The sequence below is a fragment of the Nothobranchius furzeri genome, chromosome 1 (assembly GCF_043380555.1).
Source record: "Nothobranchius furzeri strain GRZ-AD chromosome 1, NfurGRZ-RIMD1, whole genome shotgun sequence".
Taxonomy (NCBI): domain Eukaryota; kingdom Metazoa; phylum Chordata; class Actinopteri; order Cyprinodontiformes; family Nothobranchiidae; genus Nothobranchius; species Nothobranchius furzeri.
The window spans coordinates 59,231,551-59,253,304 of NC_091741.1; the positions used below are offsets into that span (position 1 = coordinate 59,231,551).

General features: G+C 43.0%; 2 protein-coding genes across 3 annotated transcripts in view; one reads left to right on the forward strand and one right to left on the reverse strand.

Annotated features, from left to right (window-relative positions):
* Positions 1 to 11,354, forward strand: psmc2 (proteasome 26S subunit, ATPase 2). The gene is made up of 12 exons (XM_015955440.3): positions 1 to 177; positions 461 to 498; positions 606 to 687; positions 3,880 to 3,979; positions 4,508 to 4,639; positions 4,721 to 4,793; positions 4,863 to 4,958; positions 5,127 to 5,291; positions 5,369 to 5,456; positions 5,563 to 5,765; positions 5,872 to 5,968; positions 11,109 to 11,354. Exons 1-12 carry the CDS (start codon positions 108 to 110, stop codon positions 11,264 to 11,266), a joined length of 1,302 nt encoding a protein of 433 aa, XP_015810926.1. The 5' UTR covers positions 1 to 107; the 3' UTR covers positions 11,267 to 11,354.
* Positions 11,322 to 21,754, reverse strand: part of slc26a5 (solute carrier family 26 member 5) — a 19,219-nt gene continuing 8,786 nt past the window's right edge. For both annotated transcript variants that reach the window (XM_015955408.3, XM_015955400.3), the window contains exons 5-18: positions 18,045 to 18,223; positions 17,700 to 17,864; positions 17,381 to 17,616; positions 17,127 to 17,274; positions 16,397 to 16,510; positions 16,230 to 16,307; positions 16,031 to 16,126; positions 14,277 to 14,383; positions 14,101 to 14,170; positions 13,923 to 14,015; positions 13,618 to 13,722; positions 13,133 to 13,339; positions 12,973 to 13,027; positions 11,322 to 12,104 (exon numbers count right to left, since the gene is read on the reverse strand). In XM_015955408.3, coding sequence (XP_015810894.3) covers positions 11,986 to 12,104; positions 12,973 to 13,027; positions 13,133 to 13,339; positions 13,618 to 13,722; positions 13,923 to 14,015; positions 14,101 to 14,170; positions 14,277 to 14,383; positions 16,031 to 16,126; positions 16,230 to 16,307; positions 16,397 to 16,510; positions 17,127 to 17,274; positions 17,381 to 17,616; positions 17,700 to 17,864; positions 18,045 to 18,223 — 1,772 coding nt within the window. In that variant the 3' untranslated portion in view covers positions 11,322 to 11,985. The remainder of the gene's footprint in view (positions 12,105 to 12,972; positions 13,028 to 13,132; positions 13,340 to 13,617; positions 13,723 to 13,922; positions 14,016 to 14,100; positions 14,171 to 14,276; positions 14,384 to 16,030; positions 16,127 to 16,229; positions 16,308 to 16,396; positions 16,511 to 17,126; positions 17,275 to 17,380; positions 17,617 to 17,699; positions 17,865 to 18,044; positions 18,224 to 21,754) is intronic.

The following is a 21,754-nucleotide window of genomic DNA, read 5'->3' on the forward strand; positions in this document are numbered from 1 at the left end:
CCGACTTCTATTTCCGGCCAGTAACGGAAATTCAAAGCTGCTGCGTAATTGTGCTGTTTAGCGGCTCCTGTTTCTTCTTAACAAATTAGTGTATACCTTTATTAAAGATGCCGGATTATTTGGGAGACGACCAAAGAAAGATTAAAGAAGAAGAAAAGGAAGATGCACCTATCCGAGGTACGTTTAAAATATCCCTATTTTAAAAACACGTAATAAACGTAAGAAAACGTCGACATTAGCTAGCTACATAGCAGATGTTAGCTTTTTCCTAACTTAATATGTAAGCACCCTCTATGGATTATCGTACTATGTAATTCTTTAATGTACATATGATTCACCCATTATAACTCTTAAATCAGTTCATACTACCTGTCCTGTTAGTTCAGCGGTTGTGTCAGCGATTCAGCTACGCCGTTAGAATAAAGCAAAATCATCCTGTGCTTATTTATTTCCACTACAGCGTTGGATGAAGGGGACATCGCTCTGCTCAAAACATATGTAAGTATTACCTGACGAATGCGTGCTAATTGTGGACGTTTTTGAACGGCTTTTGTCTTGCGTTTGGGATTATTTCCATTGAGTTGCTGTTTGCTGTGTCTCACCAGGGTCAGAGCACCTACTCCAGGCAGATTAAACAGGTGGAGGATGATATTCAGCAGCTTCTCAAAAAGATCAATGAGCTGACAGGTTTGTGCCGAAACCAGAAACATTTCACAGCGTGGCAGCGAAAATATAGCCCATCTTTTATTTACTGCCGTCAAGCCAGCCCTCCGTTCGGAAACGAGTGTCAAGCAAGCCCTCCTTCGATTTTTACGGGCGCAACAAGAGAAATGGAGCATGGAGACCCCAGTTTATCTTGCCAGGGTCCAAAGCAGCAGCATCGCAGAGCCCCATGGAGTCCGAGGGCACCAACCCAGCCCCACCCCAGCAGAATATCTACTCCCATCCCTGCATTTGCACAACTTCCAGAATTTATTTCATTTTGAAATGCCACATCTGATTTTTGTCAAAGTCGGGGAGGATGTAGTACTTGATGTGTACTTTAGGAGTGATGTGGAATGATGTTGCACAATCAGACAGTTTTTGAGAAATTAACCATTGAATAGCCAAAATTGTTTTTGGAGCCAACTTTGATACGATATTTTGAAATACCAAATCATATCTTTAAGAACTTGGGGGAGGATATAGTACTCGATCTGTTTTATGTTGCCCACCATTTAGCAAAAATATTACTTTTAATTTGTGTTTATTCTTTTAATTTAAAGTATTTTTAAATAAATATAATCATTAAATGCAGTTTTATCTTGCACACAAATGTACACACACAAAAACGTTTAAATCGTGTTCATTCTTTTAAGTAAAAGTTTTTTTAAATAGATCAAATCATTAACAATGCAGTTTTATCTTGCACACAATGTTACATAAAATTGTATTTAAATCGTTTTCATTATTTTTCTTTAAAGTATTTTTTAATAGATAAAATCATTAAAAACACAGTTTTATATTAGACAAAATTTAACACGTACAGAAAGTGTTCATTAGCACGTTCAGACACACATCCTAGAAGTGTGATTTTAGTTTGAAAGACTCAAAAGAGGACACCGTTATTTCTCTTGTAGTTGTGCCCATAAAAATTGACGGAGGGCTGGCTTGACGGCAGTTTTTATTTACTTTGTGAAGTGCTGAAGAGTCCCTTCATTTGATCTTTGATAAACCCTTGGGAAATGTGAGGGCAATAGTTCTTAGATTGTAGTTTTCTTGTAAGATTTTTTAAAGTTGATACAGAAAGATGACAAGAGCTTTTATTGTTTGCTGTTTTTGGTCATAAACCAAGGAGTGAACATTTTGGATTTGTCATAAAATGAAAGCAGTATTTATAGCCCAGTGAACTAGACCTAATTCTTGTTTTGTAAAGTTTAAATTAAAGTAGGGCTGCTCGATTATGGCAAAAATAATAATCACGATTATGGTGACTGAAATTGAGATCACGATTATTTAGGACGATTTTTCAATTTATGTTGATTTTATTTGTTTTTATTCAGTCATAAAACTGCTCAGGGCACAATCAGGACAAAAATAAGAAACAAGATGATCACTAAAAGAACTCCTGATTCCCAGGATAAAAGGACCAATATACTTATAGCTCATAGTCTATGACCCAAGGGCTGTAGACCTTGGTTTAACTCATGTAAGTCTAACCAGTACAGACCCAAATACCAATATCTTGCAAATACTGACAGCAAGAATTATACAGTGGCATTTATAACAAATAAATGCAAATGAACTGATGTTCACAAAATGTTGCATAACATTTATTGAGTCGTGTCAAGGTGCTGTAGCACTGTGTCCTCAGAGAGATTAGTTATCAGCGTGAGGAACTTATTTCTACCTTATTTATAAACTATTTATTTACAGGCCCATCAGTTAATGTAATAATTGTCCCGACCACAGCTGCACCCCCCACCCCCCCACCCCGGTCTCACACAATCGGGCAAGCTGCACGTGTGTTTAGCACGCCGCACGCGCACATTTAGCTGTTTTTAGCTGCTCAGGAGACCGCAGGTGCGGTGTGTGTGTCACTCACTCTGGTTAATCCAACAAGGAGCCGGCTCCGAGAGCTGTCTTTAGCGACCGACACATCACTGCATCATTCCCTTTCCTAATGTTGTGAAGAACGGTCCGGAGCACAGGCGGAGTGTTTAGCTAACCTGCAGGAAATGTCGACGACAGTTATCCAGAAAGTAGCTAAGGGTTAGCAGAGATGTTTCTGAGATGTTCGCTAGGTACTTTTAGGATTAAAAAGTCAAGAAGGGGGTCTGAAAAGCTGCTAGAAATAGCGTCAAAGTCGCTAAGTTGGCAACACTGTGAGGAGCGCTTCATTTGCAACTTAGGGCAGCGCAAGCGGGAGGAGCAAATAATCGGCTTGTTATGTTTTTTATAATCGTTCAAAACTCAGATCGTAATCGTGATTAAAATTCGATTAATTGAGCAGCCCTAAATTAAAGAATTATTTAGTATGGCTTGCCAGGCTACAAAATATATGATTAAGAAAAACATGTGAGCAGTTACATGATTCATGACTCTTAAGTCCATGTGTGCTCTGATCTCCTTATATCAGATTAGTCTGATATGATTCTAAGGAAAACTAGTCACTTTACTTATTACAGAGAAGTGCAGTGAGTAGTGAGAGCTGCAGAGAGGATAATTTGTACCCCACTCCCAGCCCTAGTAGACCTCTACAAAGATCAGTGTGTCAAAAAGGCAACGACATTCGGCAGGACCTCCCTCACCCATCACAACACCTCTTTTTACCCCTGCCCTGTGGCACTAGACTACACAACATCTGGGCCAGATCATCCAGCCTGCAACAGTGAGGCCATCATATCAAAAATAACAATTAAACATCAACATCCAAACTAGATTTATTTCCACTGCATCTGATGTGGATCTGACTCGTTAGTATATTTTCATTTATCCACAAAAGGTGTCAATTTTCATATTATAGTTGTGTTTGATGATCGTTTGTTTCTGATTTTCTGTGTGTGATGGCCATCCCATGTTCTCAACCATGATGGTAATTTCCAGTGAGACTGTTAAAATAACACTATGCAGGGCATCCACGGGTTCTTGACTTTGATTTAAGGAAAATTAAGACCCTTAAAAAGTCTTAAATCAGTTTAGTAAAGTCTTAATTGCTGAAGTGGAAAATGAAGCGATGCAGTATTTAAAAAGCTTATACGATTAGTTTATTGCGATAGTCTTTATAAAATTTTTGTTTTTACAAGGTCCTAAAAAGTCTTGAATTTTGAGATCCCTGCCCTATACCCTGCTGAAGAGGATTCACATTGAATTATATGTTGTGCATTTTGAATTTGGCAGGCATCAAGGAGTCGGACACAGGCTTGGCTCCACCAGCCCTCTGGGATCTGGCTGCTGACAAGCAGACCCTGCAGAGTGAACAGCCGTTACAGGTAGCGAGGTAAGCAAGTCGTTCGTTGTTAAAGGTACTAAGATTTTTTTTTTATTTCTAAATGTAGTTTGTTTACGGGAGCTCAAAACTGTAATCTGGGGATAACTTATGGCTCAGTGTTACAAAACTAGTTAATTACGTGACTGTTACCATGGTTACCAACTATTTGGAGTAAATCAGTACACCATAACGCTTGATTCAGTGTATTCATATTAATGCTCTGATGTTTTCTGTTTTCCTCTTTGATGTGACCAACTTGCCTCGATGATCTGAGCAGATGACTTGTGTGTCAGCTCTAGTCAGTTTTAATCAGAGGCATCAGTTCACTTAGTAATCTGGTAACCAGTGTCAGTGCTGCTGGTTTTAGATGGAATAAGTTAAGCTAGCTAACCAAAGGCATCTTATAATGTTATGACCCTTCTGTCAAATGTGGGTGAAATGTCTCATTGTTTAAAAAATTGTCGTGTTTTTTATGCGGCTTCAGTTGCTAAAATGTGAACTCTGTTCTTTTGTGAATTTTCCCTGTTGTTCAATCAGATGCACCAAGATCATCAATGCAGACTCTGAAGACCCCAAATACATCATCAATGTCAAACAGTTTGCTAAGTTTGTGGTGGATCTGAGTGACCAGGTGGCTCCGACTGACATAGAGGAGGGCATGAGAGTCGGGTAAGGCATAAAAAAGCTGCAGTTGTTTTAAAGATTCGTTCCTGCAGTCTGATAAACACAGTGTTCCTTCTGTCTCTCAAGGGTTGACCGCAACAAATACCAGATCCACATCCCATTGCCTCCGAAAATCGACCCCACCGTCACCATGATGCAGGTGTGTGTGTAAACGATTATATAGAAGTATGTCTGGTGTAAAAAGCAGTGACTGACGGGGTCTTTGTAGGTGGAGGAGAAGCCTGATGTGACTTACAGCGATGTTGGTGGATGTAAGGAGCAGATCGAGAAGCTGAGGGAAGTGGTTGAAACTCCTCTGCTTCATGTGAGTTTGACAGCCGTACTCGGGTCTGGGTGTGAAACTAAACTCGGCTTTATAAACAACGTGGTTAACCACAAAACAATCTGTGCCCTGTAAACGGAGCTTTTCATTTCATTTAGGCATTCTTTCTTCATCAGAGGTGAGCTAACATATCTGTCCTCTCTCCACCAGCCTGAGAGATTTGTTAACCTGGGTATTGAGCCTCCTAAAGGAGTGCTGCTGTTTGGTCCCCCCGGCACCGGAAAGACCCTGTGTGCCCGAGCTGTGGCCAACCGAACTGACGCCTGCTTCATCAGAGTCATCGGCTCTGAGCTGGTGCAGAAGTATGTGGGAGAGGTGAGTCCTCCTCCGGCGGCGGCAGGGGGGCAGTTAGCGTGAAAAGTTTTCGTTCCTGACTCTGTTTGTGTTTCCAGGGAGCCAGGATGGTCCGCGAGCTGTTCGAGATGGCCAGGACTAAGAAGGCTTGCCTGATTTTTTTTGATGAAATCGATGCTATCGGAGGTAAGGATCTTATCTGTGCTGTGATTCTCACAAATCCTTCGTTTTTGCAGCTAGTTTTGTCCAAAAGGCTGTTTTTCGAGCCATCTTCTGTTTTTGAACCTGCCAGGTGCTCGCTTTGATGACGGCGCTGGTGGCGACAACGAGGTCCAGAGGACCATGCTGGAGCTCATCAACCAGCTAGACGGCTTCGACCCTCGAGGCAACATCAAAGTTCTGATGGCCACCAACAGACCCGACACTCTGGACCCGGCCCTGATGCGACCGGGACGTCTGGACAGGAAGATTGAGTTCAGTCTGCCTGATCTGGAGGTGAGATCATAAAACAAGTTATTTCTTCTGTGAATCCAAAAACTTTTTGAGATAATTTCTTTTCTCTCATGAGAAATGAGCTCACCCCTTCTGTTATGTGTTCCAGGGTCGCACCCACATCTTTAAGATCCATGCCCGCTCCATGAGCGTAGAGAGAGATATTCGTTTTGAGCTTTTGGCCCGCCTCTGCCCCAACAGCACCGGTAAGACTCATCCCCATCTGTCTACTGTAGAAACGGTTCTGTCCTACCTCCTGGTAATGATTACAGAATACCTAGTTGTTTTAGATGGATGACTGGATGAATGTATCGACCATCAGCAGCAAACCCTTAGGTGGTTTAAGGAGCTTTTTTCTTTTCCACCTAATTTTTTATACTTCTCAGTTTCAAGAATTTTAAATTTGAAGTGTACACATCTAAATGAAGCCTGAATGCACTAAAACACTCAGCTCCTCCCGAGCGTCCCACCGATGCCCACCTGCTTTTACGTTCTAATGTAATACGCAGTTTATTTGTTTAAATTAGAAATTATGACACGTCTCACCTTTATGTTGATATTGTTTTATTTGATGCACTCCACTTTGAACTGCACCAATCCAGCAACTGCTACATTTTATTAACTAGTATTAAAGGTGAATACACCAATATTTGCACAAGAATTATTTTTGTTTTAAACTCTCAGTGACACACTTTGCAGGGGGTGATTTGGCATTTAATTTTTCTTGGCGTCTGGAAAAACATCTCCTTTTGCCCCCTTTATTTTGGTCCAAGATCATTACTGGGCTGGCCCTATTAAAAACGTTCTACACCCCTGCTTAGTAGACTTAATGAAGTATTTTTGAGCCAGTATGAAAATGACTGAAACACAAATTTACATATTTGGCATTATTGACCAATATCTTTGATTTAATTTATTTGTTAAGAACATCAAGATGCATTACTGTGAACATTATAATAAAGTAAAATTTTCTAGTGCAGAGAGGAGACAACCCGTAGAAGCACTGATTTGATCTCATTTCAGAGACAAATAGAACAGGTCAGATGCACCTAATAAATAAAATTACTAACAAACTTCATTGTTCTGGTGCTGAAAATATCACTAATGCGAATCAAAGGAGATACACAGATGAATGCACCTTAATTATTTGGAAATTAATGGGTGTGGTTTACATCAATACATTATTTTAAATCTGAAATTGATATGGATTGATCAGAAGTTGCTATATGTATTGTTTATTTAAACTATTTACAGAGCAGCCTCAGAATTTAGATAAAATATTTTTGATCACAATAGTAAAGGAACTACAGAACAAGTTTTTCAGTAAAATCAGAACATGAATATGTGAGTGCATGGATTAATACATCTGAACTCATGCAGTAAGAACTAGGAAATATGAAATACTACAACCAGACACAACTTTTTTTTTTTTTTTTATATATTTGATTAAACAGATTTTTTCCTAACGTTGTTGGCATTTCCCCCCCACACAGTTAAACAAAACAATGTTGATTGAGGTGTGTGTGTGAGAGAGAGAGGGAGAGAGGGTTAAAATAATAAATAAAAAAACCCGACCGGAGCGGAGGCAGTGACCGACGCGCGCACGAGCCGTTTTCAGCTCGGTCTTGTCAAATGCACCACGTACGTTACGAAAAAAGTAACTTTAAATATTCAACCGAAAAAGAGGCGAGCTGAAGTAAACCTAGGGAGCACTGAAGAAACGTGAGCAACAGTGAAGCAATCACAGAGATCCGTTACTGTCTGTGTGTGTGGATGGGCCAGACTGAGCTCCCGGCTGCAGAGTTTTGTGTGTAGGGAGGGACGGGTGCTCTATGTAACTGACCAATCACAGAGCGTGAAGGCAGTTGCCCAATGAGGATTTTCCTTCAGCACGATTACAGAGATTTACGAGTTTTACTCGTTTCATGCTCTTATTCATCAAAAATGCTTTATCTGTACCAGATACTCGTCTGAAACGAGTATCCGGCTCATCCCTAGCTGTAACCACCCTGCCCTGCCTCCTCCTCCTCCTCCTTGCTGCCTGCCGGCTGTGATCACAAGCAACAACAGGGTAGTTCCCGCTTCTTCTTCGGGAAACAGTGCAAAAAAAGGAAAAAAAAATCAATAAAACTTGGGATCTTGTAGGCGTGGCGCTGGGATTTCAGCCGTGGTGGGCCGCCACTGTTACGCCTATGTAAGTGAAACCCTGCATCTTGTCAGGATGCCTCCTGGACGCCTCCCTAGGGAGGTGTTTCAATCATGTCCTGCCGGCAGGGGGCCCCTGGTCGACCCAGGACATGTTGGAGAAAGTACAGCTCCAATCTGGCCCAGGAATGCCTTGGGGTCCTACCGGAGGAGCTGGTGGCAGTGTTGCCAACTGTTTTTGACTGAAAGGAGCTGAAGTTCCCCCAAAAGTCGGTAGATGTCGCCAGATGACGTCACGTGCTAATTTACATATTAATGGCGTCATCACTCCACTTTAGCATTCATTTTCTCCATAGCATTAGATAGATAGATAGATAGATAAGACTAAAAGGGAGAAAAATAAAAACTGTGTTATGTGTTAATGTTATTAATTAGTATGATTAAAATGGCCCAAATTGCTTTGATATGTACAATAAATTCCAAAAGTACAATAAATTCCAAAAGTATCAATAAAGTGGCATTAAGACAGATATGGTGTGGTGATCCAAACAGTTCTGTTGTAGGATATACCTCAGACCTCCTGCGCTCCTCATTCTCAGACATTTTCCTAAAAAGCAGTTTTTTTACACCTCTGTTGTGTATTCTCTCCATCGTGATAATAGCGGCGCACCGAGCACCATCCCTGTGTCACTGAAGGAAATTCAGATGAGCCACAGAGCTGCGCGTGTAAACGGGACGGTAGTTGAAACTCCCGATGACTGTATTTGCCAAATGCAGGAAAAGCCAAAGTGTCTGACGGCTGCAGAACCAGAGATGGCAGGTTGACGCCTGCGCCGTCTCTAGTAGAAGCGTGAGCCTGCAGCTCTGCAGCTGCACCTTTCGGCGAATCAGCCCGGCCGAAAACGGTTTATGATTGGTCAGTTCTCGTGCACATGTGCAGATTGTCGTTCTCTTTCCTTACTCCCGGTAGAACGGTTCAGAGTGCAAATGGTTTCTTTGTTGCTAATCTGTGGGGAATATCTACAAGAAAGTTCTACAGAAAGTAGCAACGGGTCCTGAGAAATGTCGCTAGGTTTGTCGCTAGGTGCTTTTTGGAAAAAAAAAGTCGTTGCGGGGGGGTCAAAAAGTCGTTAGGAACAGTGACAAAGTCGCTGAGTTGGCAACACTGGCTGGTGGAGGTAGCCGAGGAGAGGACGGTCTGGAACTCCCTAGTTGGAATGCTGCCCCCGCGACCCGGATAGGCGGAAGAAGACGAGACAAGAGAATAACAGTTTACTGTGTGGTTGTTTAGATTTAACAGTTTAAGGCCTTAAAAACCTAGACCCTCAGATATGCCTCGTTTGTTTAATGCTATTATTCCCAGATACGGTTTAATTAGGTTTAAAAGAATGAAGCTTTGCTTGGTGAACTTAAAGAGCAAGTAACGTCTAAATTAACTTTTTTTTTTTGCTGATAACCCGTATAGATGAGTATCCATTGGTGCTGTACACATGTGTCGTCATTAGTGTGGCAGTTTTGTGCAACTTACTCTAAATTTAATATTTCAGACCAAAACCATAATTATATCTCCATCTTCAGGTTAAAAACTCTGCTCCACATTTATGTAGAACCAGCTGTGGTTTATGGCCAAGATGAAAAACGTGACATTTTCAGCAAAGTACTACGTGGCTGCACTGCACTGGTCTCCAGGTGAGGCAGCCGCACCTCCACCTGGCTCAGCCACTCACCTGCCAATATGACACGCTGGCTCTCTGAGCCGCTCGCCTCCTTGAAAAATTGCCCTCCTCTGCATTTTCATCTAATGATCGTGGTTAACAGGAAATCCTCCAGAATGCTGCAGAATCTGTGTCTGCTTTAATCCTGAGCTGTAAGTCTTGTGTGAGTGTGTGCTTGGGTGCACATGCTCGTTAACAAATCGTTTTCAGATTGAGAAACTCCCGACAGCACACGCAGGAGGTTGAGATCTACCACTGCCTCAGTGCCGCTCTGTCTGTCTGCCAGGAGATGCCTCTTTCAGAAGTGTTTTCCTAACGGGAAGTGTGGATGAAATACGTCTCCACCCATGCCTTGACTCTCACTTTAAGATTCTTAACTTATGTTTATTTATCACTTCTCAGGTTTTAGTAACATCGTGTGCTTCTGTGAGGATTGCTGTAAAGACTCTGACACTAGTCAGTGACTCGATCCAATTTTCTGGGTTCCTTATATAGGAAACTTTTTACTGATTGGCCTAATAAACTGACCTGTATTGGAATGTTTTCTAAGTGAAGTGCTTTGAGACTTGTTGTGAGCATCTCAAATCCGTGTCTGTTTTCCTTTACAAACTTTTTAATAGTAACACTCTAAACCAAAAGAGATGGCCCCTGCTCCCCTCATAATATACCAGCTGTGATGACATTCATAAATGTTTGCATTAAGTGTGGTTCTGGTCTGAGGCCACCAGGGGGCAGTGTTGCATTAAACTGTAAATGGCCTGTATTGGACAGCCTTGGGGTTCTATACCTCACACACACATTTACACACAGGTGGGGATGAGCTACGATGTAGCTACAGCTGCTCTGGGGCGCACTGACAGGCGAGGCTGCCGAGCACTGGCGCCACCGGTCCCTCTGAACACTAGCAGGCAAGGTGTCTTGCCCAAGGACACAACAGGTGCATTCTTTGGTCGGAGCCAGCATCAAACCTGCAACTTTCCTTTTACTGGACAACTCGCTCAACCTCCTGTCCCATTAGGGTGACTTTCTCTAAATATTTGATTCTATTGGGTTTTAAAAGGTTAACCTTCCCAGTAGTGAGTAGGGTTCACATAAGCACAGTGATGCCTCTGAAACCTAAAATGTTTTTAATTCAAGTTCTAAAATACTTAAAAAAACAAACATTCTTTTCCTAGGATCAGTATTTCAGTCTCCGTAACATTTTGATATTTTTCTCATTAACGTGAGAAGTCTTACAGACATAAACCAATAACACTTTATCATCCAGTCTGTTTAAACAAGGTGTTTTGTGCAGCCTGCTGTTTGTTTAGTCCTGGAAGCTGGAAAAGTTAACTCAGGTGTGACGTCATCCCAAACGCAGCACGATGCAATTATTTAATCAGTAAGGAGTGGGTGACCCTTGATGAGTCAGGCCAATGATGATAAAAAGCATGAAACCCGTTTTACTTTGCGTCATACAGCGCTCACATCTCGTGTTTGCCAACAGGCGCGGAGATCCGAAGCGTGTGCACGGAGGCGGGTATGTTCGCCATCAGGGCTCGCAGGAAGATCGCCACAGAGAAGGACTTCCTGGAGGCCGTGAACAAGGTCATCAAATCTTATGCCAAGTTCAGCGCCACCCCAAGATACATGACCTACAACTGAGTGTTTCTGATGTAGAAGTTCACTGTCTAAAACACACAAATGTTTTCCATTTTTGTCCACTTAAAAATAAAGTTTATTCCAAATGTAAGTCTCTTGAGTTTTACATGAACCACTTTTTAAGTTGGCATTACACCAAAGTTTCAGTAGAAAGGTTTGCACTCTAAAGCAGCAGCGCAGTAACAGACATGACACTAGAAAATATGTTGTGATCTTTTCCAACTTAAATACACAACGACATGTAACCAGTTTAAAAATAAACCTTCAGTACGGCACATTTATTCAGTAACCATAGACGTTAGGTACCATGATAGAAATGATCAGTGTCAGATGCATCAAGACCCCAACCTGAACTCCAGAAATGATTATTGCATCGTTGTCTAGACGAGCTGTAGCAGCTAGCATAAAATCTCTGCCAGGCAGTGAAAACCCCAGAACTACAAAAAGGCAATGGAAGTGCAACTTTAAATACTCGATTCTCGACTGCAAGAGGATGTGGGCGAGTAAGGCTCCTGGGACAGCTGGTCATCTAACACTTGGAGATATTTTAGATGACTCCAGACTCTTGGGAGTAGAGGAAAGAAGCATCTACCAGTGCTAAAATAACCTGTTCAATATGAACGATTGTCCTCTTGCTGGCTGTGAAGCCGACACACAAGTTCTCCGTTCCTACAGCCTGGTTGTTCAGTTGCCCAGGTCATGACCCCTCCTGTGATCAGGCTTCATCTGGAGCTGGAGTTCTGGCAGTGAAGAACCGCATCGTGGACTGTGGGGAACACCATGCTTGTGTTCATGTCTCCTGTGAAAAACTGTAGGGAGTCCAGTTCAGCCAGAAGGTTTCCTTAAAGAAGCAAACACAGGATCAGACACAACAGCCTCACAAACAAAAACGAACACGTTTCCAGATTTGACCTCAGCTGTTCAACAGGACTAAGATCAGCTCAGCCCCGTGTTTCATTCTCAGATGCTCTTGTGTGACTTTAGTTATGTGTGTCGGACCTGTGAGAAGCTTGCTGTCACCAGGAAGTGTGTTTGGCACACCGCCAACATGAGTTTTTCTGTTGCTGATACCACAGCCAACATATGGAGGTCATGGTCAGCCAATGGAAGATAGTCACGATCCATGTTTAGAAATGCTCTCTTATTTGCACGCCAAACTATTAACAGTGGGCGTGCAGCATTTCTGAAACTGAATCAGGCTTTGAACTCTGCATCTAAAACACTTCACTCTTAATGTTGTGCACGGTACAATAAAACATGTAACTAAAGTTAAACAAGTCAGTAAAAGTATTAAATACGTAACAGAAAAACAGAAATGTGTGATGACAATGTTTTAAAGTGTTTTTCAGGATTATAAATAAAAAATGTTAAATATCAGCCACCAGAAATATCGCTCTATCCCTGCTTGTTAGAGCTGATCCTAGTTTACCTGTGTCCATGTTGAAGGTTCCCTGTTGCAGACGCTACAAAGAATCCCAGAGCAAAAATGTTTTGGATGCTAATCGAAGCTAGCAAGCCTTCTAAAAGCTAAACAACTAAAACTATTTTAGAACATCTTTTTAAAATAAAAATTTCTTTAAAAGACGTTCAGTCTGATGAACAAATACAAATCAGGATAATAAGCTAAAAGAACAACACGTCTACTATGAAGATATTTCTACACATAGAAAACATTCCAACAGAATGTGCCTGTAGATGTTTTCACTCACTGTTGCATCCGGCGATGACCACCCGAACATCCACGGCTGCGTACTCCTTAATGACCTGCAGAAACAGTCTGGTGTTATTAAATGTTCACTAATATTTAAACTTGTCCTAAACTGACACTGTAGCACAAACAGGAAGTGAGATGTAATCTGAAAGTCAAACCTGTTTGATGGCTTTGGCTCCCACTGAGTCAATGAAGCTGGCAGTGGTCCAGTCCAGGATGATGGAGCGGACCGGGCTGAGGGGTTCCAGGAAGACGGCCTCCTCAGAGGTGGACTCGCTGCGTTTGTCCTCCAGTTCGCCGTTCCTCTGCTCCCGTGCCTCTTCAGTCTGAGGAACAACCTCGTGGGTCACCGTCTTGTCCTTGTACTAAAGTGGGTCATAAAAGTTATTTATGGAAACAGCTGCGAGTTAATACATGATCTTAACTATTATGTCTCTTTATTTTACAGCCTTTTCATTTAGAGGCACAGAAACACTTCTGATGTCTTTGGGTTGCATAACAATTTTTTATTGACTCAGGAATTTTACATGAGTCCACACAGGAGAGGAACGTGCTGAAATACAAATCCACGGCATGCAGTAGAGCTGAGTTTGCTCTGTCAATAAAGACAGACACACGGAGTAAACAGAAACAGAAGACTCACCTTAGCGCAGACCTTCAGAGGAGAGTTTTGGTCTTTTTCTGCCTTTTTCTTCTGCTTTTTTAGGGCTTTTCTTGCTTCTTGCAGCTGCTCTGGATTTAATCCCGTCTGTGGAGATGAGTGAGAACATTTTGATCCTAATGTGTGGGATATTTACACAACAGCTAATGTTGTTTTCACATCCACATGTTTCCCACAACAGCTGCAGAGAAGACTAGCTTTTGTGGTGTTTTAACAGCAGCCCTGAGGACAAAAGGTGCAGCTAATGTTTCCTTTTCCCACATCCACAGACATGGCGTTAGGGTTACCTTTTCCTTGAGTTTGCTAACATAAAGGTCGCTGTTAGCGAAGTAGATGGAGGAGTTGGAGTGGAAAATCTTAATCCCTTCGTATTCTGATGCCTGGGAATAAAACATACAGACCACAAACAGATTTCAGGACCTGAGAACCCGTTAGCTCCCACCTGTCCTCTCCTCCCAGACTCACCTCTTCGTACTCGTTCACATCGTAGTACAGTCCCGTGTTGGAAACGTGACCGAGGATGGAACTTCTAGGGCTGCAAAACAAAAAGAAAACCAACAAAAACAACTTGAACATTTCTATATTTCACTGATCATTTTCCTTGGTGACACAACTAAAATGACGCGAGCCGTCAGCTGTACCTCTGAGTTCTGTAGATGACAGTTATTATGGCGAATGCGATGGCAGCCAGGAGCCCATAGTCCAGACCCAAGAGTACAGATGCTGTAAAGGACACCAGCCAGATGGCCTGAGGAGGGAAAAAAGAAAGAGGACACATTTAACTGCACAGATACGGGAAAACTCCTAAAGCAACACGCCTTCACAGCATCACATCCGGATCCCTGCAGTAGTCTGCAGATGGGTGCAGGTTGAGAAGTACGCTGCTGCAGCTTTAGACTAATCAGGGCTCTGAATCTCTCACCAGCTCCGGGTTGAATGTAGGTTCTGGTTCTGACATATAGAGCTCGTCACAGGCATGGACCGGGCTCAGTTACAGAAGCCTCCTTCACCATTTATAAATTTAAAACCTAAACTTTAAAGTAAACGACCTTTTCAGATAACCCGTTATCAGGCAGGCATCACTTTCATCACCGACTGTATAATAGATTATACCAACTTCTGCCAGGACTCAAGTCATCCCAACCAGGATGGTTACTGTTGCCCCGGTAACGAGCCTTGGCTCAGCAGTGACCTGTAGCTCCTTCAGACAGAAAAAGAGGAACTTTAGCTCCAGTATCAAAGATGAGTGTAAGAAGACTCTGCAAGATTAACCGTGGATCTGAAAAGATGCAAAGATTCCTAAAATCAGAGCATCAAAGAAGTGTGGGCAGGGTTGAGGGACAGCATTAAAGACTGTCAGCAGCAGGGTGGTGTCTGGACAGAACCAACTACCTGGGTCTGTTCTTCAACAGGTTCAGCTCTGGACCACTGCTAGATCACCCCCACCACCACTCATCCCACATCCTCCCCCCTCCCTGTTCACAACACCGCCCTGCAGCTGAAGAGACTTGATCAGCCCCCAGGTCCTTAGTTCTGGACTTCCAAGCTGTCTGGTATCCTGAGTCTGCTGCAAGAAAAGGTACTTTGTACCTTACACACTCCGGACCGGTGACTCTGTCACATGTCATAAAGATTTTAGTTATCCGACCCATCATGGACCCAAGGTAAATCTGCTCTGGACTCTCTCCGTTTTGCCTACCTGTGTGAACCTGATGTTGTCATCCTTCTGCAGCACGTTCTTTCATTTTCCAGAAGGGAATAATTATTTTAAAAAACACAAATATTTCATGTTTTATTCAGTCGTTGAGCTTTAGATGGCTGAGGTCGCAGCATCAGGACCCAAGACACCAGCAGACTAAACAATCATGTTAACAAGGCCAGAAAAACGAGTCGGTAAAGGACTGAAGGTCAAACTGAGTTTAAACAAATAAAATATGTGTATGAATCAGTGTTCGAAGCAGGGATGTGAAGTTTTTATAGAAACCAAAAGAAGGAACCAATAAAAAGGAAGTGACTCAACTGACTTACGCTGGTTTTTCACCCGCCATGTGACTTGTATGACAGTTTACTTAATCTTTTTCCATCAGAACATGGTAGACAGACAAATCCTCCAAGACCAGGGAGAGAGAGAGACACACACACACACACACACACACACACACACACACACACACACACACACACACACACACACACACACACACACACACACACACACACACACACACACACACACACACACACACACACACACACACACACACACACGAGCTGGCTGGACCTCAGTCCACTTACACACAGACTTATGATAACACTGAATCACAACCTTGAAGAGAAGGAGATTGTAATGGAGACAAACAACATGTCTGACTTCAGGAGCAATGAATCAACTGACCAACTCGATCTTGCTGGTCCTCCAGAGGTTGGGAATATCTCTGAACTGCTTGAACATCCCAATCAAGTTGACCATGATGATGGCAGCAAGCGCCGTCTGAAAAACAGCAGAACAAACTCAAAAGAGAGCAAAGATGCTTCAGCGTCACCTTTCAGAAGCCTGTCAGAGTCTGCATCAACACCCCCACAACCCCACCCACCTGAGGGAGCGGCTGGAAGACGAAACCAATGGCTACCACCACCAGCAGCACTACGAGAGACGACAACAGCCCTGCAATCTGAATAAAGACATCCAGAGAGACATATGTAGACATCATTCCATAAGTCTATGTCCAGCTGTACAGCAGTGAGGTAGTGTCTGTCCCACCTGCGTCTTCCCTCCGGTGCTCTCCTGCACCAGGCTCCTCGACATGGAGGAAGTGACGGCAAAGGTCTGAAAGAAGGAACCTATAAAGTTGCACAGGCCAAGGGCGATCAGCTCCTGAAGGAAACATCAGTAAACAAGTCTGATCTGATCTGCAGCTTGTTAGACACAGAGTGTGTACACAACTCTAAGAAGTCCCATTAAACAGCTATCTTACAGAAGAGGTTCTACTGAAGTCACAGCAGAGACTGATGCTCCGACTATTATAGCAAGCACTTATTAACCAGCTTTTTATCTATTCTCCAGGAAGCCACTGACAACAGGATACTGGTTTTATGATTAAAATCTTTAGAGAAGTGCTCACAGCTCTCCGATTAGAATGAAGCTCTCTTTATGAATCAGCACAGGATAAAAGATCAGGTTTTAATGTGTCTTCAACAGTTTAGTGAAGCTACAGCGCCACACAACCACCCTGCTATTAGGGATAGGGGTATACTTTTGTATGTAACTGTAACTGAGTAATTTTGTAACTATCTTTTTCTTGGCCAGGACTCTGTTGAAAATAAGGTTTTAAATCTCAATGGGACCTTCCTGCTTAAATAAAGAACAAATAAAAAACATTTGAACTATGCTTGAGTAGATGGTAAATTCTACACTAAACCTTAGAAGCTTTGAAAAACTACAGTACACTGTGTCAGTATCTAGTATCTACTCCCCACACGCTCTGCCTCACCTGGTTTCCATCCACGCTGTAGCCGTGCTTCAGGGCAAAGATCTTGGCTAGTGAGATGGTCATTGAGAATCCTACGATGGCCACAGCAAAAGCATCTGGAATCAACTTGGGAATCAGAGAGAACTCTGGGACAGTGGGAGGGCGAAGCCTGAGAAGACAAAAACAAACACTTTCATCACATCCAACCCAGTGAGTCAATATTTTGGGCAGAGGTATCGTGATGGTTCCTTTTACCAGTTGATGTTAACACTTACCCTGTTGGTATCTTTCCAACCACATCTACTTCATGTGTCTCTGCCAAGGATAAACCAAAAGAGACCCCAGTTGACACGATAACCACAATAATCTCCCCGGGGATGGGCACAAGCAGCCTCTTCTTGAAGCGCTCGTTGAGAACCTTGATTCCGTACAGGAACACGAGGCACACCAGGCCCAGGAGGAGACTGGGAATGTTGGTCTTGGTGATTTGACTGAATACTGCTATGACAGACTGCAGTGGCAGAAGAAATGAAAGTGGGATGACGTGTCAAAGTAAACTTCACTAGAAAGAAAACTAGTTGTCTACAGACTCACATAAATAGCAGAGAGGGGCCCCGAGAAACGCTTCGTTTTCACCCCCAGGAAGTACTTGAGCTGGGAGATGACTACATGCATGGCTGCTGCTGTGGTAAAGCCTCGCACCAGAGGCTCTGTGAGGTAGACGGACACAAAGCCGAACCTGAGAAGGCCAAAGATCATCTAAAAGGAAATAAATTAAACATCAACAGTGACTTGGACATCCTGCTGCTTCAGATAAACAGTCATTTTGGGAGCGTGAGAAATTCTGACTGCATTCTTTGATCCTGGAGCTAAATAACAGCCACTCTGGAGCTGAAGGCAGATTTAAGAGGTGAAAGCTTGGGCTGTTCCCAGACTGACCTGGATGATTCCCACGAGAGTAGTGAGCACCGCGACCACCTGGACCCTCCTGGCATCACAAGCATCCTTGTTCAAGACCACCGACGAGTTTGAACCATTGACAGGATATAGAAACTGGGATTCTGGGGCTTCCCTCACTGCAACCCCCCCAATCATCAGACTTATAACGGCAAAGGTACCTGCAGGTTAGAAACACAAACACACCACTTTAATGGTGGTTGTTTGTAATCAATCCATCCAGGTTCCCGTCAGACTAATCACTTAAAGTATAACACTGAATCTATGCACCTAAAGTGTGAGAATGATTTTTCCTGATGCCCGTGTCTAAATATAGTTTTTAGACCGGTCTGTGCCAGTCTGAACCCAGCATGCCATTGTTGGTAATGATTACACTAAGCACCAGGCTGTATGGAAAGGCCACAAGCTGGATTTAGGACCAATGTTAATTAGAAAGAGGAGAAACAGTAACAGAGTGGATACTAAACCTGTCCCTTGTTGGGTAGAGGCCAGACTTTAATGTCAGCCAGTTCAAAAAAGCCTTTATAAAATGTTATTGAATTCTTGTATGGATGTGGTAAATACCTCTGAAATGTTCAGCTCCACGTCTTTATCTCATGGACAAATCTCAAAAGTGTTGCGTGTCCACCAGACTCCCTTCATCATAACTCATTTTTATTAACACTGATGCAGACGAGTGTCTCCTCCACTGTGCACTTGTATTCAGTATTAGCATGTGAACATTACAGGAGTCCACACACTCCAGTCAACCACCAAAATAAAAAAGACAAAACCCGTCAAAGCTCACTTCAGTGTTCGTCACATTTGAAAATCTTCTCGTACAACCTTTCAGCGAAATGTTAACATTTAAACAAACATAATGCCGGGTTACCTCCAGAAAACCTGCTAAGCCCGGCGGAGCCGGAGCGTGGGGTGGGTTGCCTGGCCTGGTGGCCCACCAGGCTTATAAAGCGCTAGGGGAAACCCTGATAATGATTAGCCTTGCACAGGAACATCACAGTTTTCAGGTCTGTGTCTTGGTCTCTAATCTGTGGTGGTCGGCACACAAACCCAAACAGACAGGAAGGCGCTTCACCTTAGTCCTACTTATCTCATGTTTGTGTGTGATTTCCAGTGGAAATACGGAGGTCATGGCCTTCAAGTGAATCAGCCAAGTCCACATATCTCTGAGGGAAAAGGACACGCTCTCCACTTGAACAGCTGCCCAGTCCTTCCTCTCACACCGTCCTCCTGAACTTCTGGTGTAATTTCCAAACTGTTATTTATCTGGGGAAACCCGCAGAGAGGAGCGTCTCACAGCTTCCTGTTGCTTTTCAGTTTGGTTTTGACCAGCTCTTCTGTTTTAAAAGGTTGTGGTAGTTTGTTACTCCCATTTGGCAACTGACATCTGAGAAGACAGAGTGTTTACTTCATAATACCACCCATCATGTTGGCTGAGGGCATGGCTCACAGCTGTTTTTTTATTTTAATTCTTACACTTATAATCCTGTCTAACAAACTGGTATTTTTGTGTGATGTGGTGGTCTAGAGGCTTTTAACGGTTCTGGTACCCGTCTGCGTAACACCCTTTTATTTAACAGCACAATGCAGTAATGAAGATTAGAAACTAAGCCTGCCAGCGTGGATTAAAAAACCACAAGACTCCTCTTTCCCAGACTTATTAAGTCAAAGAAGAACACGTTCAGGTGACTTTTAAACCTGTCAGCGTAAAAGAACATGCTCCCCAGAAGCACTTGGCCCAGGATCAGACACATGCTAAAGGTTATATGATCTAATCATCTGACAACCTGCAGCTATATTCAGTGCATGTGAAATACCTGTGCAATATCCAGATGCACATTTATGTCTCTGTCTTTTATGCCGTTTCCTCTTTGAAACTCAATTTTCTACTTTTACTCTATTTTTTTTTACTTTTTGATTGCTGAAGGTTACGGTAACAGCCTAATGTCCTTGTGTATTTGCTTGTATTATTGTTTCCTATTTCTAAGTGTTAGCACTGCCTTAGCAAGTGAATGTGAGACTAATAATGTCTATTTTTATCTATACTGCCCAATATATTTTATAGCAGATGACAACTACATCATCAATTTGACTTTACACAGAAAAGTAAAATAGCAGCACTAGAAGTAATTTTCAGAAACATTTTCATTTAAAAAGCCAAAAACAAAAATAAGTCTTTTATCTGCTGGATAACTTTATCCCCCAAACCAACAGCCTACATTTTATTTCTATCCATTCTTCCACTTATCCGGAGTCAGGTCACAGGGGCAGTAGCCCAAGTCGAGAGGCCCAGACTTCCCTCTCCCCAGCCACTTGGGCCAGCTCCTCCGGGGGGATCCCAAGGCGTTCCCTGGCCAGGTGAGAGACATAGTCCCTCCAGCGTGTCCTGGGTCTACCTTTAGGCCTCCTCCTGGTTGGACGTGCCTGGAAAACCTCACCAGGGAGGCGTTCTTTAGGCTATCTGACCAGATACCCGAACCACCTCAACTGGCTCCTCTCGATGTGGAGCAGCAGCAGATCTACTCAGAGCCCCTCCCTGATAGCTTCTCACTCTATCTCTAAGGGATAGATCCCAGACACCCTCAGAGAAAACTCATTTCAGCCACTTGAATCTGCAATCTTGTTCTTTCGATCACTACCCAAAGCTCATGACCACAGGTGAAGGTAGGAACGTAGATCGACCGGTAAATCGAGAGCTTTGCCTTCTGGTTCAGCTCTTTCTTCACCACGACAAACCGGTACAACGCCCGCATCACTGCAGATGCAGCGCCAATCCGCCTATCGATCTCACGCTCCATCTTTCCCTCACTCGTGAACAAGACCCTGAGTATTTAAGCTCCTCCACTTGGGGCAGGACCTCGTCCCTGACCCGGAGAAGGCATTCTACCCTTTTCCGATTCAAGACCATGGTCTCGGATTTAGAAGAGCTGATTCTGATTTTATTTCCCTAAAACACAAAATCTGCCTAAAAGCTTCCAGGTTGTATCAAGGAGTTATTACCCAAGGGACGTTCACAAGCAAACAGTCAGTGTAGCAAAACCTGATTTGAATTCAAACAGTCAGCCTTTACAAGTAAAAGCATTCAAATATGTAAACTGAGTAACCACAGCAGCTTACTGGGCCACTTTTTTTAACAGGTGTTATACCCACCAGGCTCTAAGCAGCAGTTCCCCACAGACCCAGATCTAGGAACATGATCTGATCTATCTACTGTTACACCCTCGGACTCCCCTCTAGCGTCGCTACAGGACCAAGCCAAAAACAAAGCTACAGTCACTTTCGTTTCATAAAATATAAGCCTTTGGACCAGAAATGTACTGAAGTGGTGAAAGTTTCAACTACCAACAAGACGTATAACTCAGACTGACATAGTAAGTAGCTTCTCCTTCTCAAAACAACATCAGGTATCAAACAAATAAAACAACGGCCTGCTGGAACTGAAGTTTAGTTAAGAACTGCAGAGTGCACAATAAACCGTGGTGAGTAACAAGTATCTTGTAGAAATCTGTCTCTTGTTTGATCGGCTTTGCTTCAGCTGGTCGAGTCAGGATTTAAAAAATGTTCTGGCACAAAAAAATAAAAAAATAATGATATTATCTGACCACCTAAATGCAATAAATGACCAGGATTTCCCAACAGGCTGGGTTTGCCTTCCCTGAGGACAATGCCAGAATCCTAATGGCTCCAGTAAC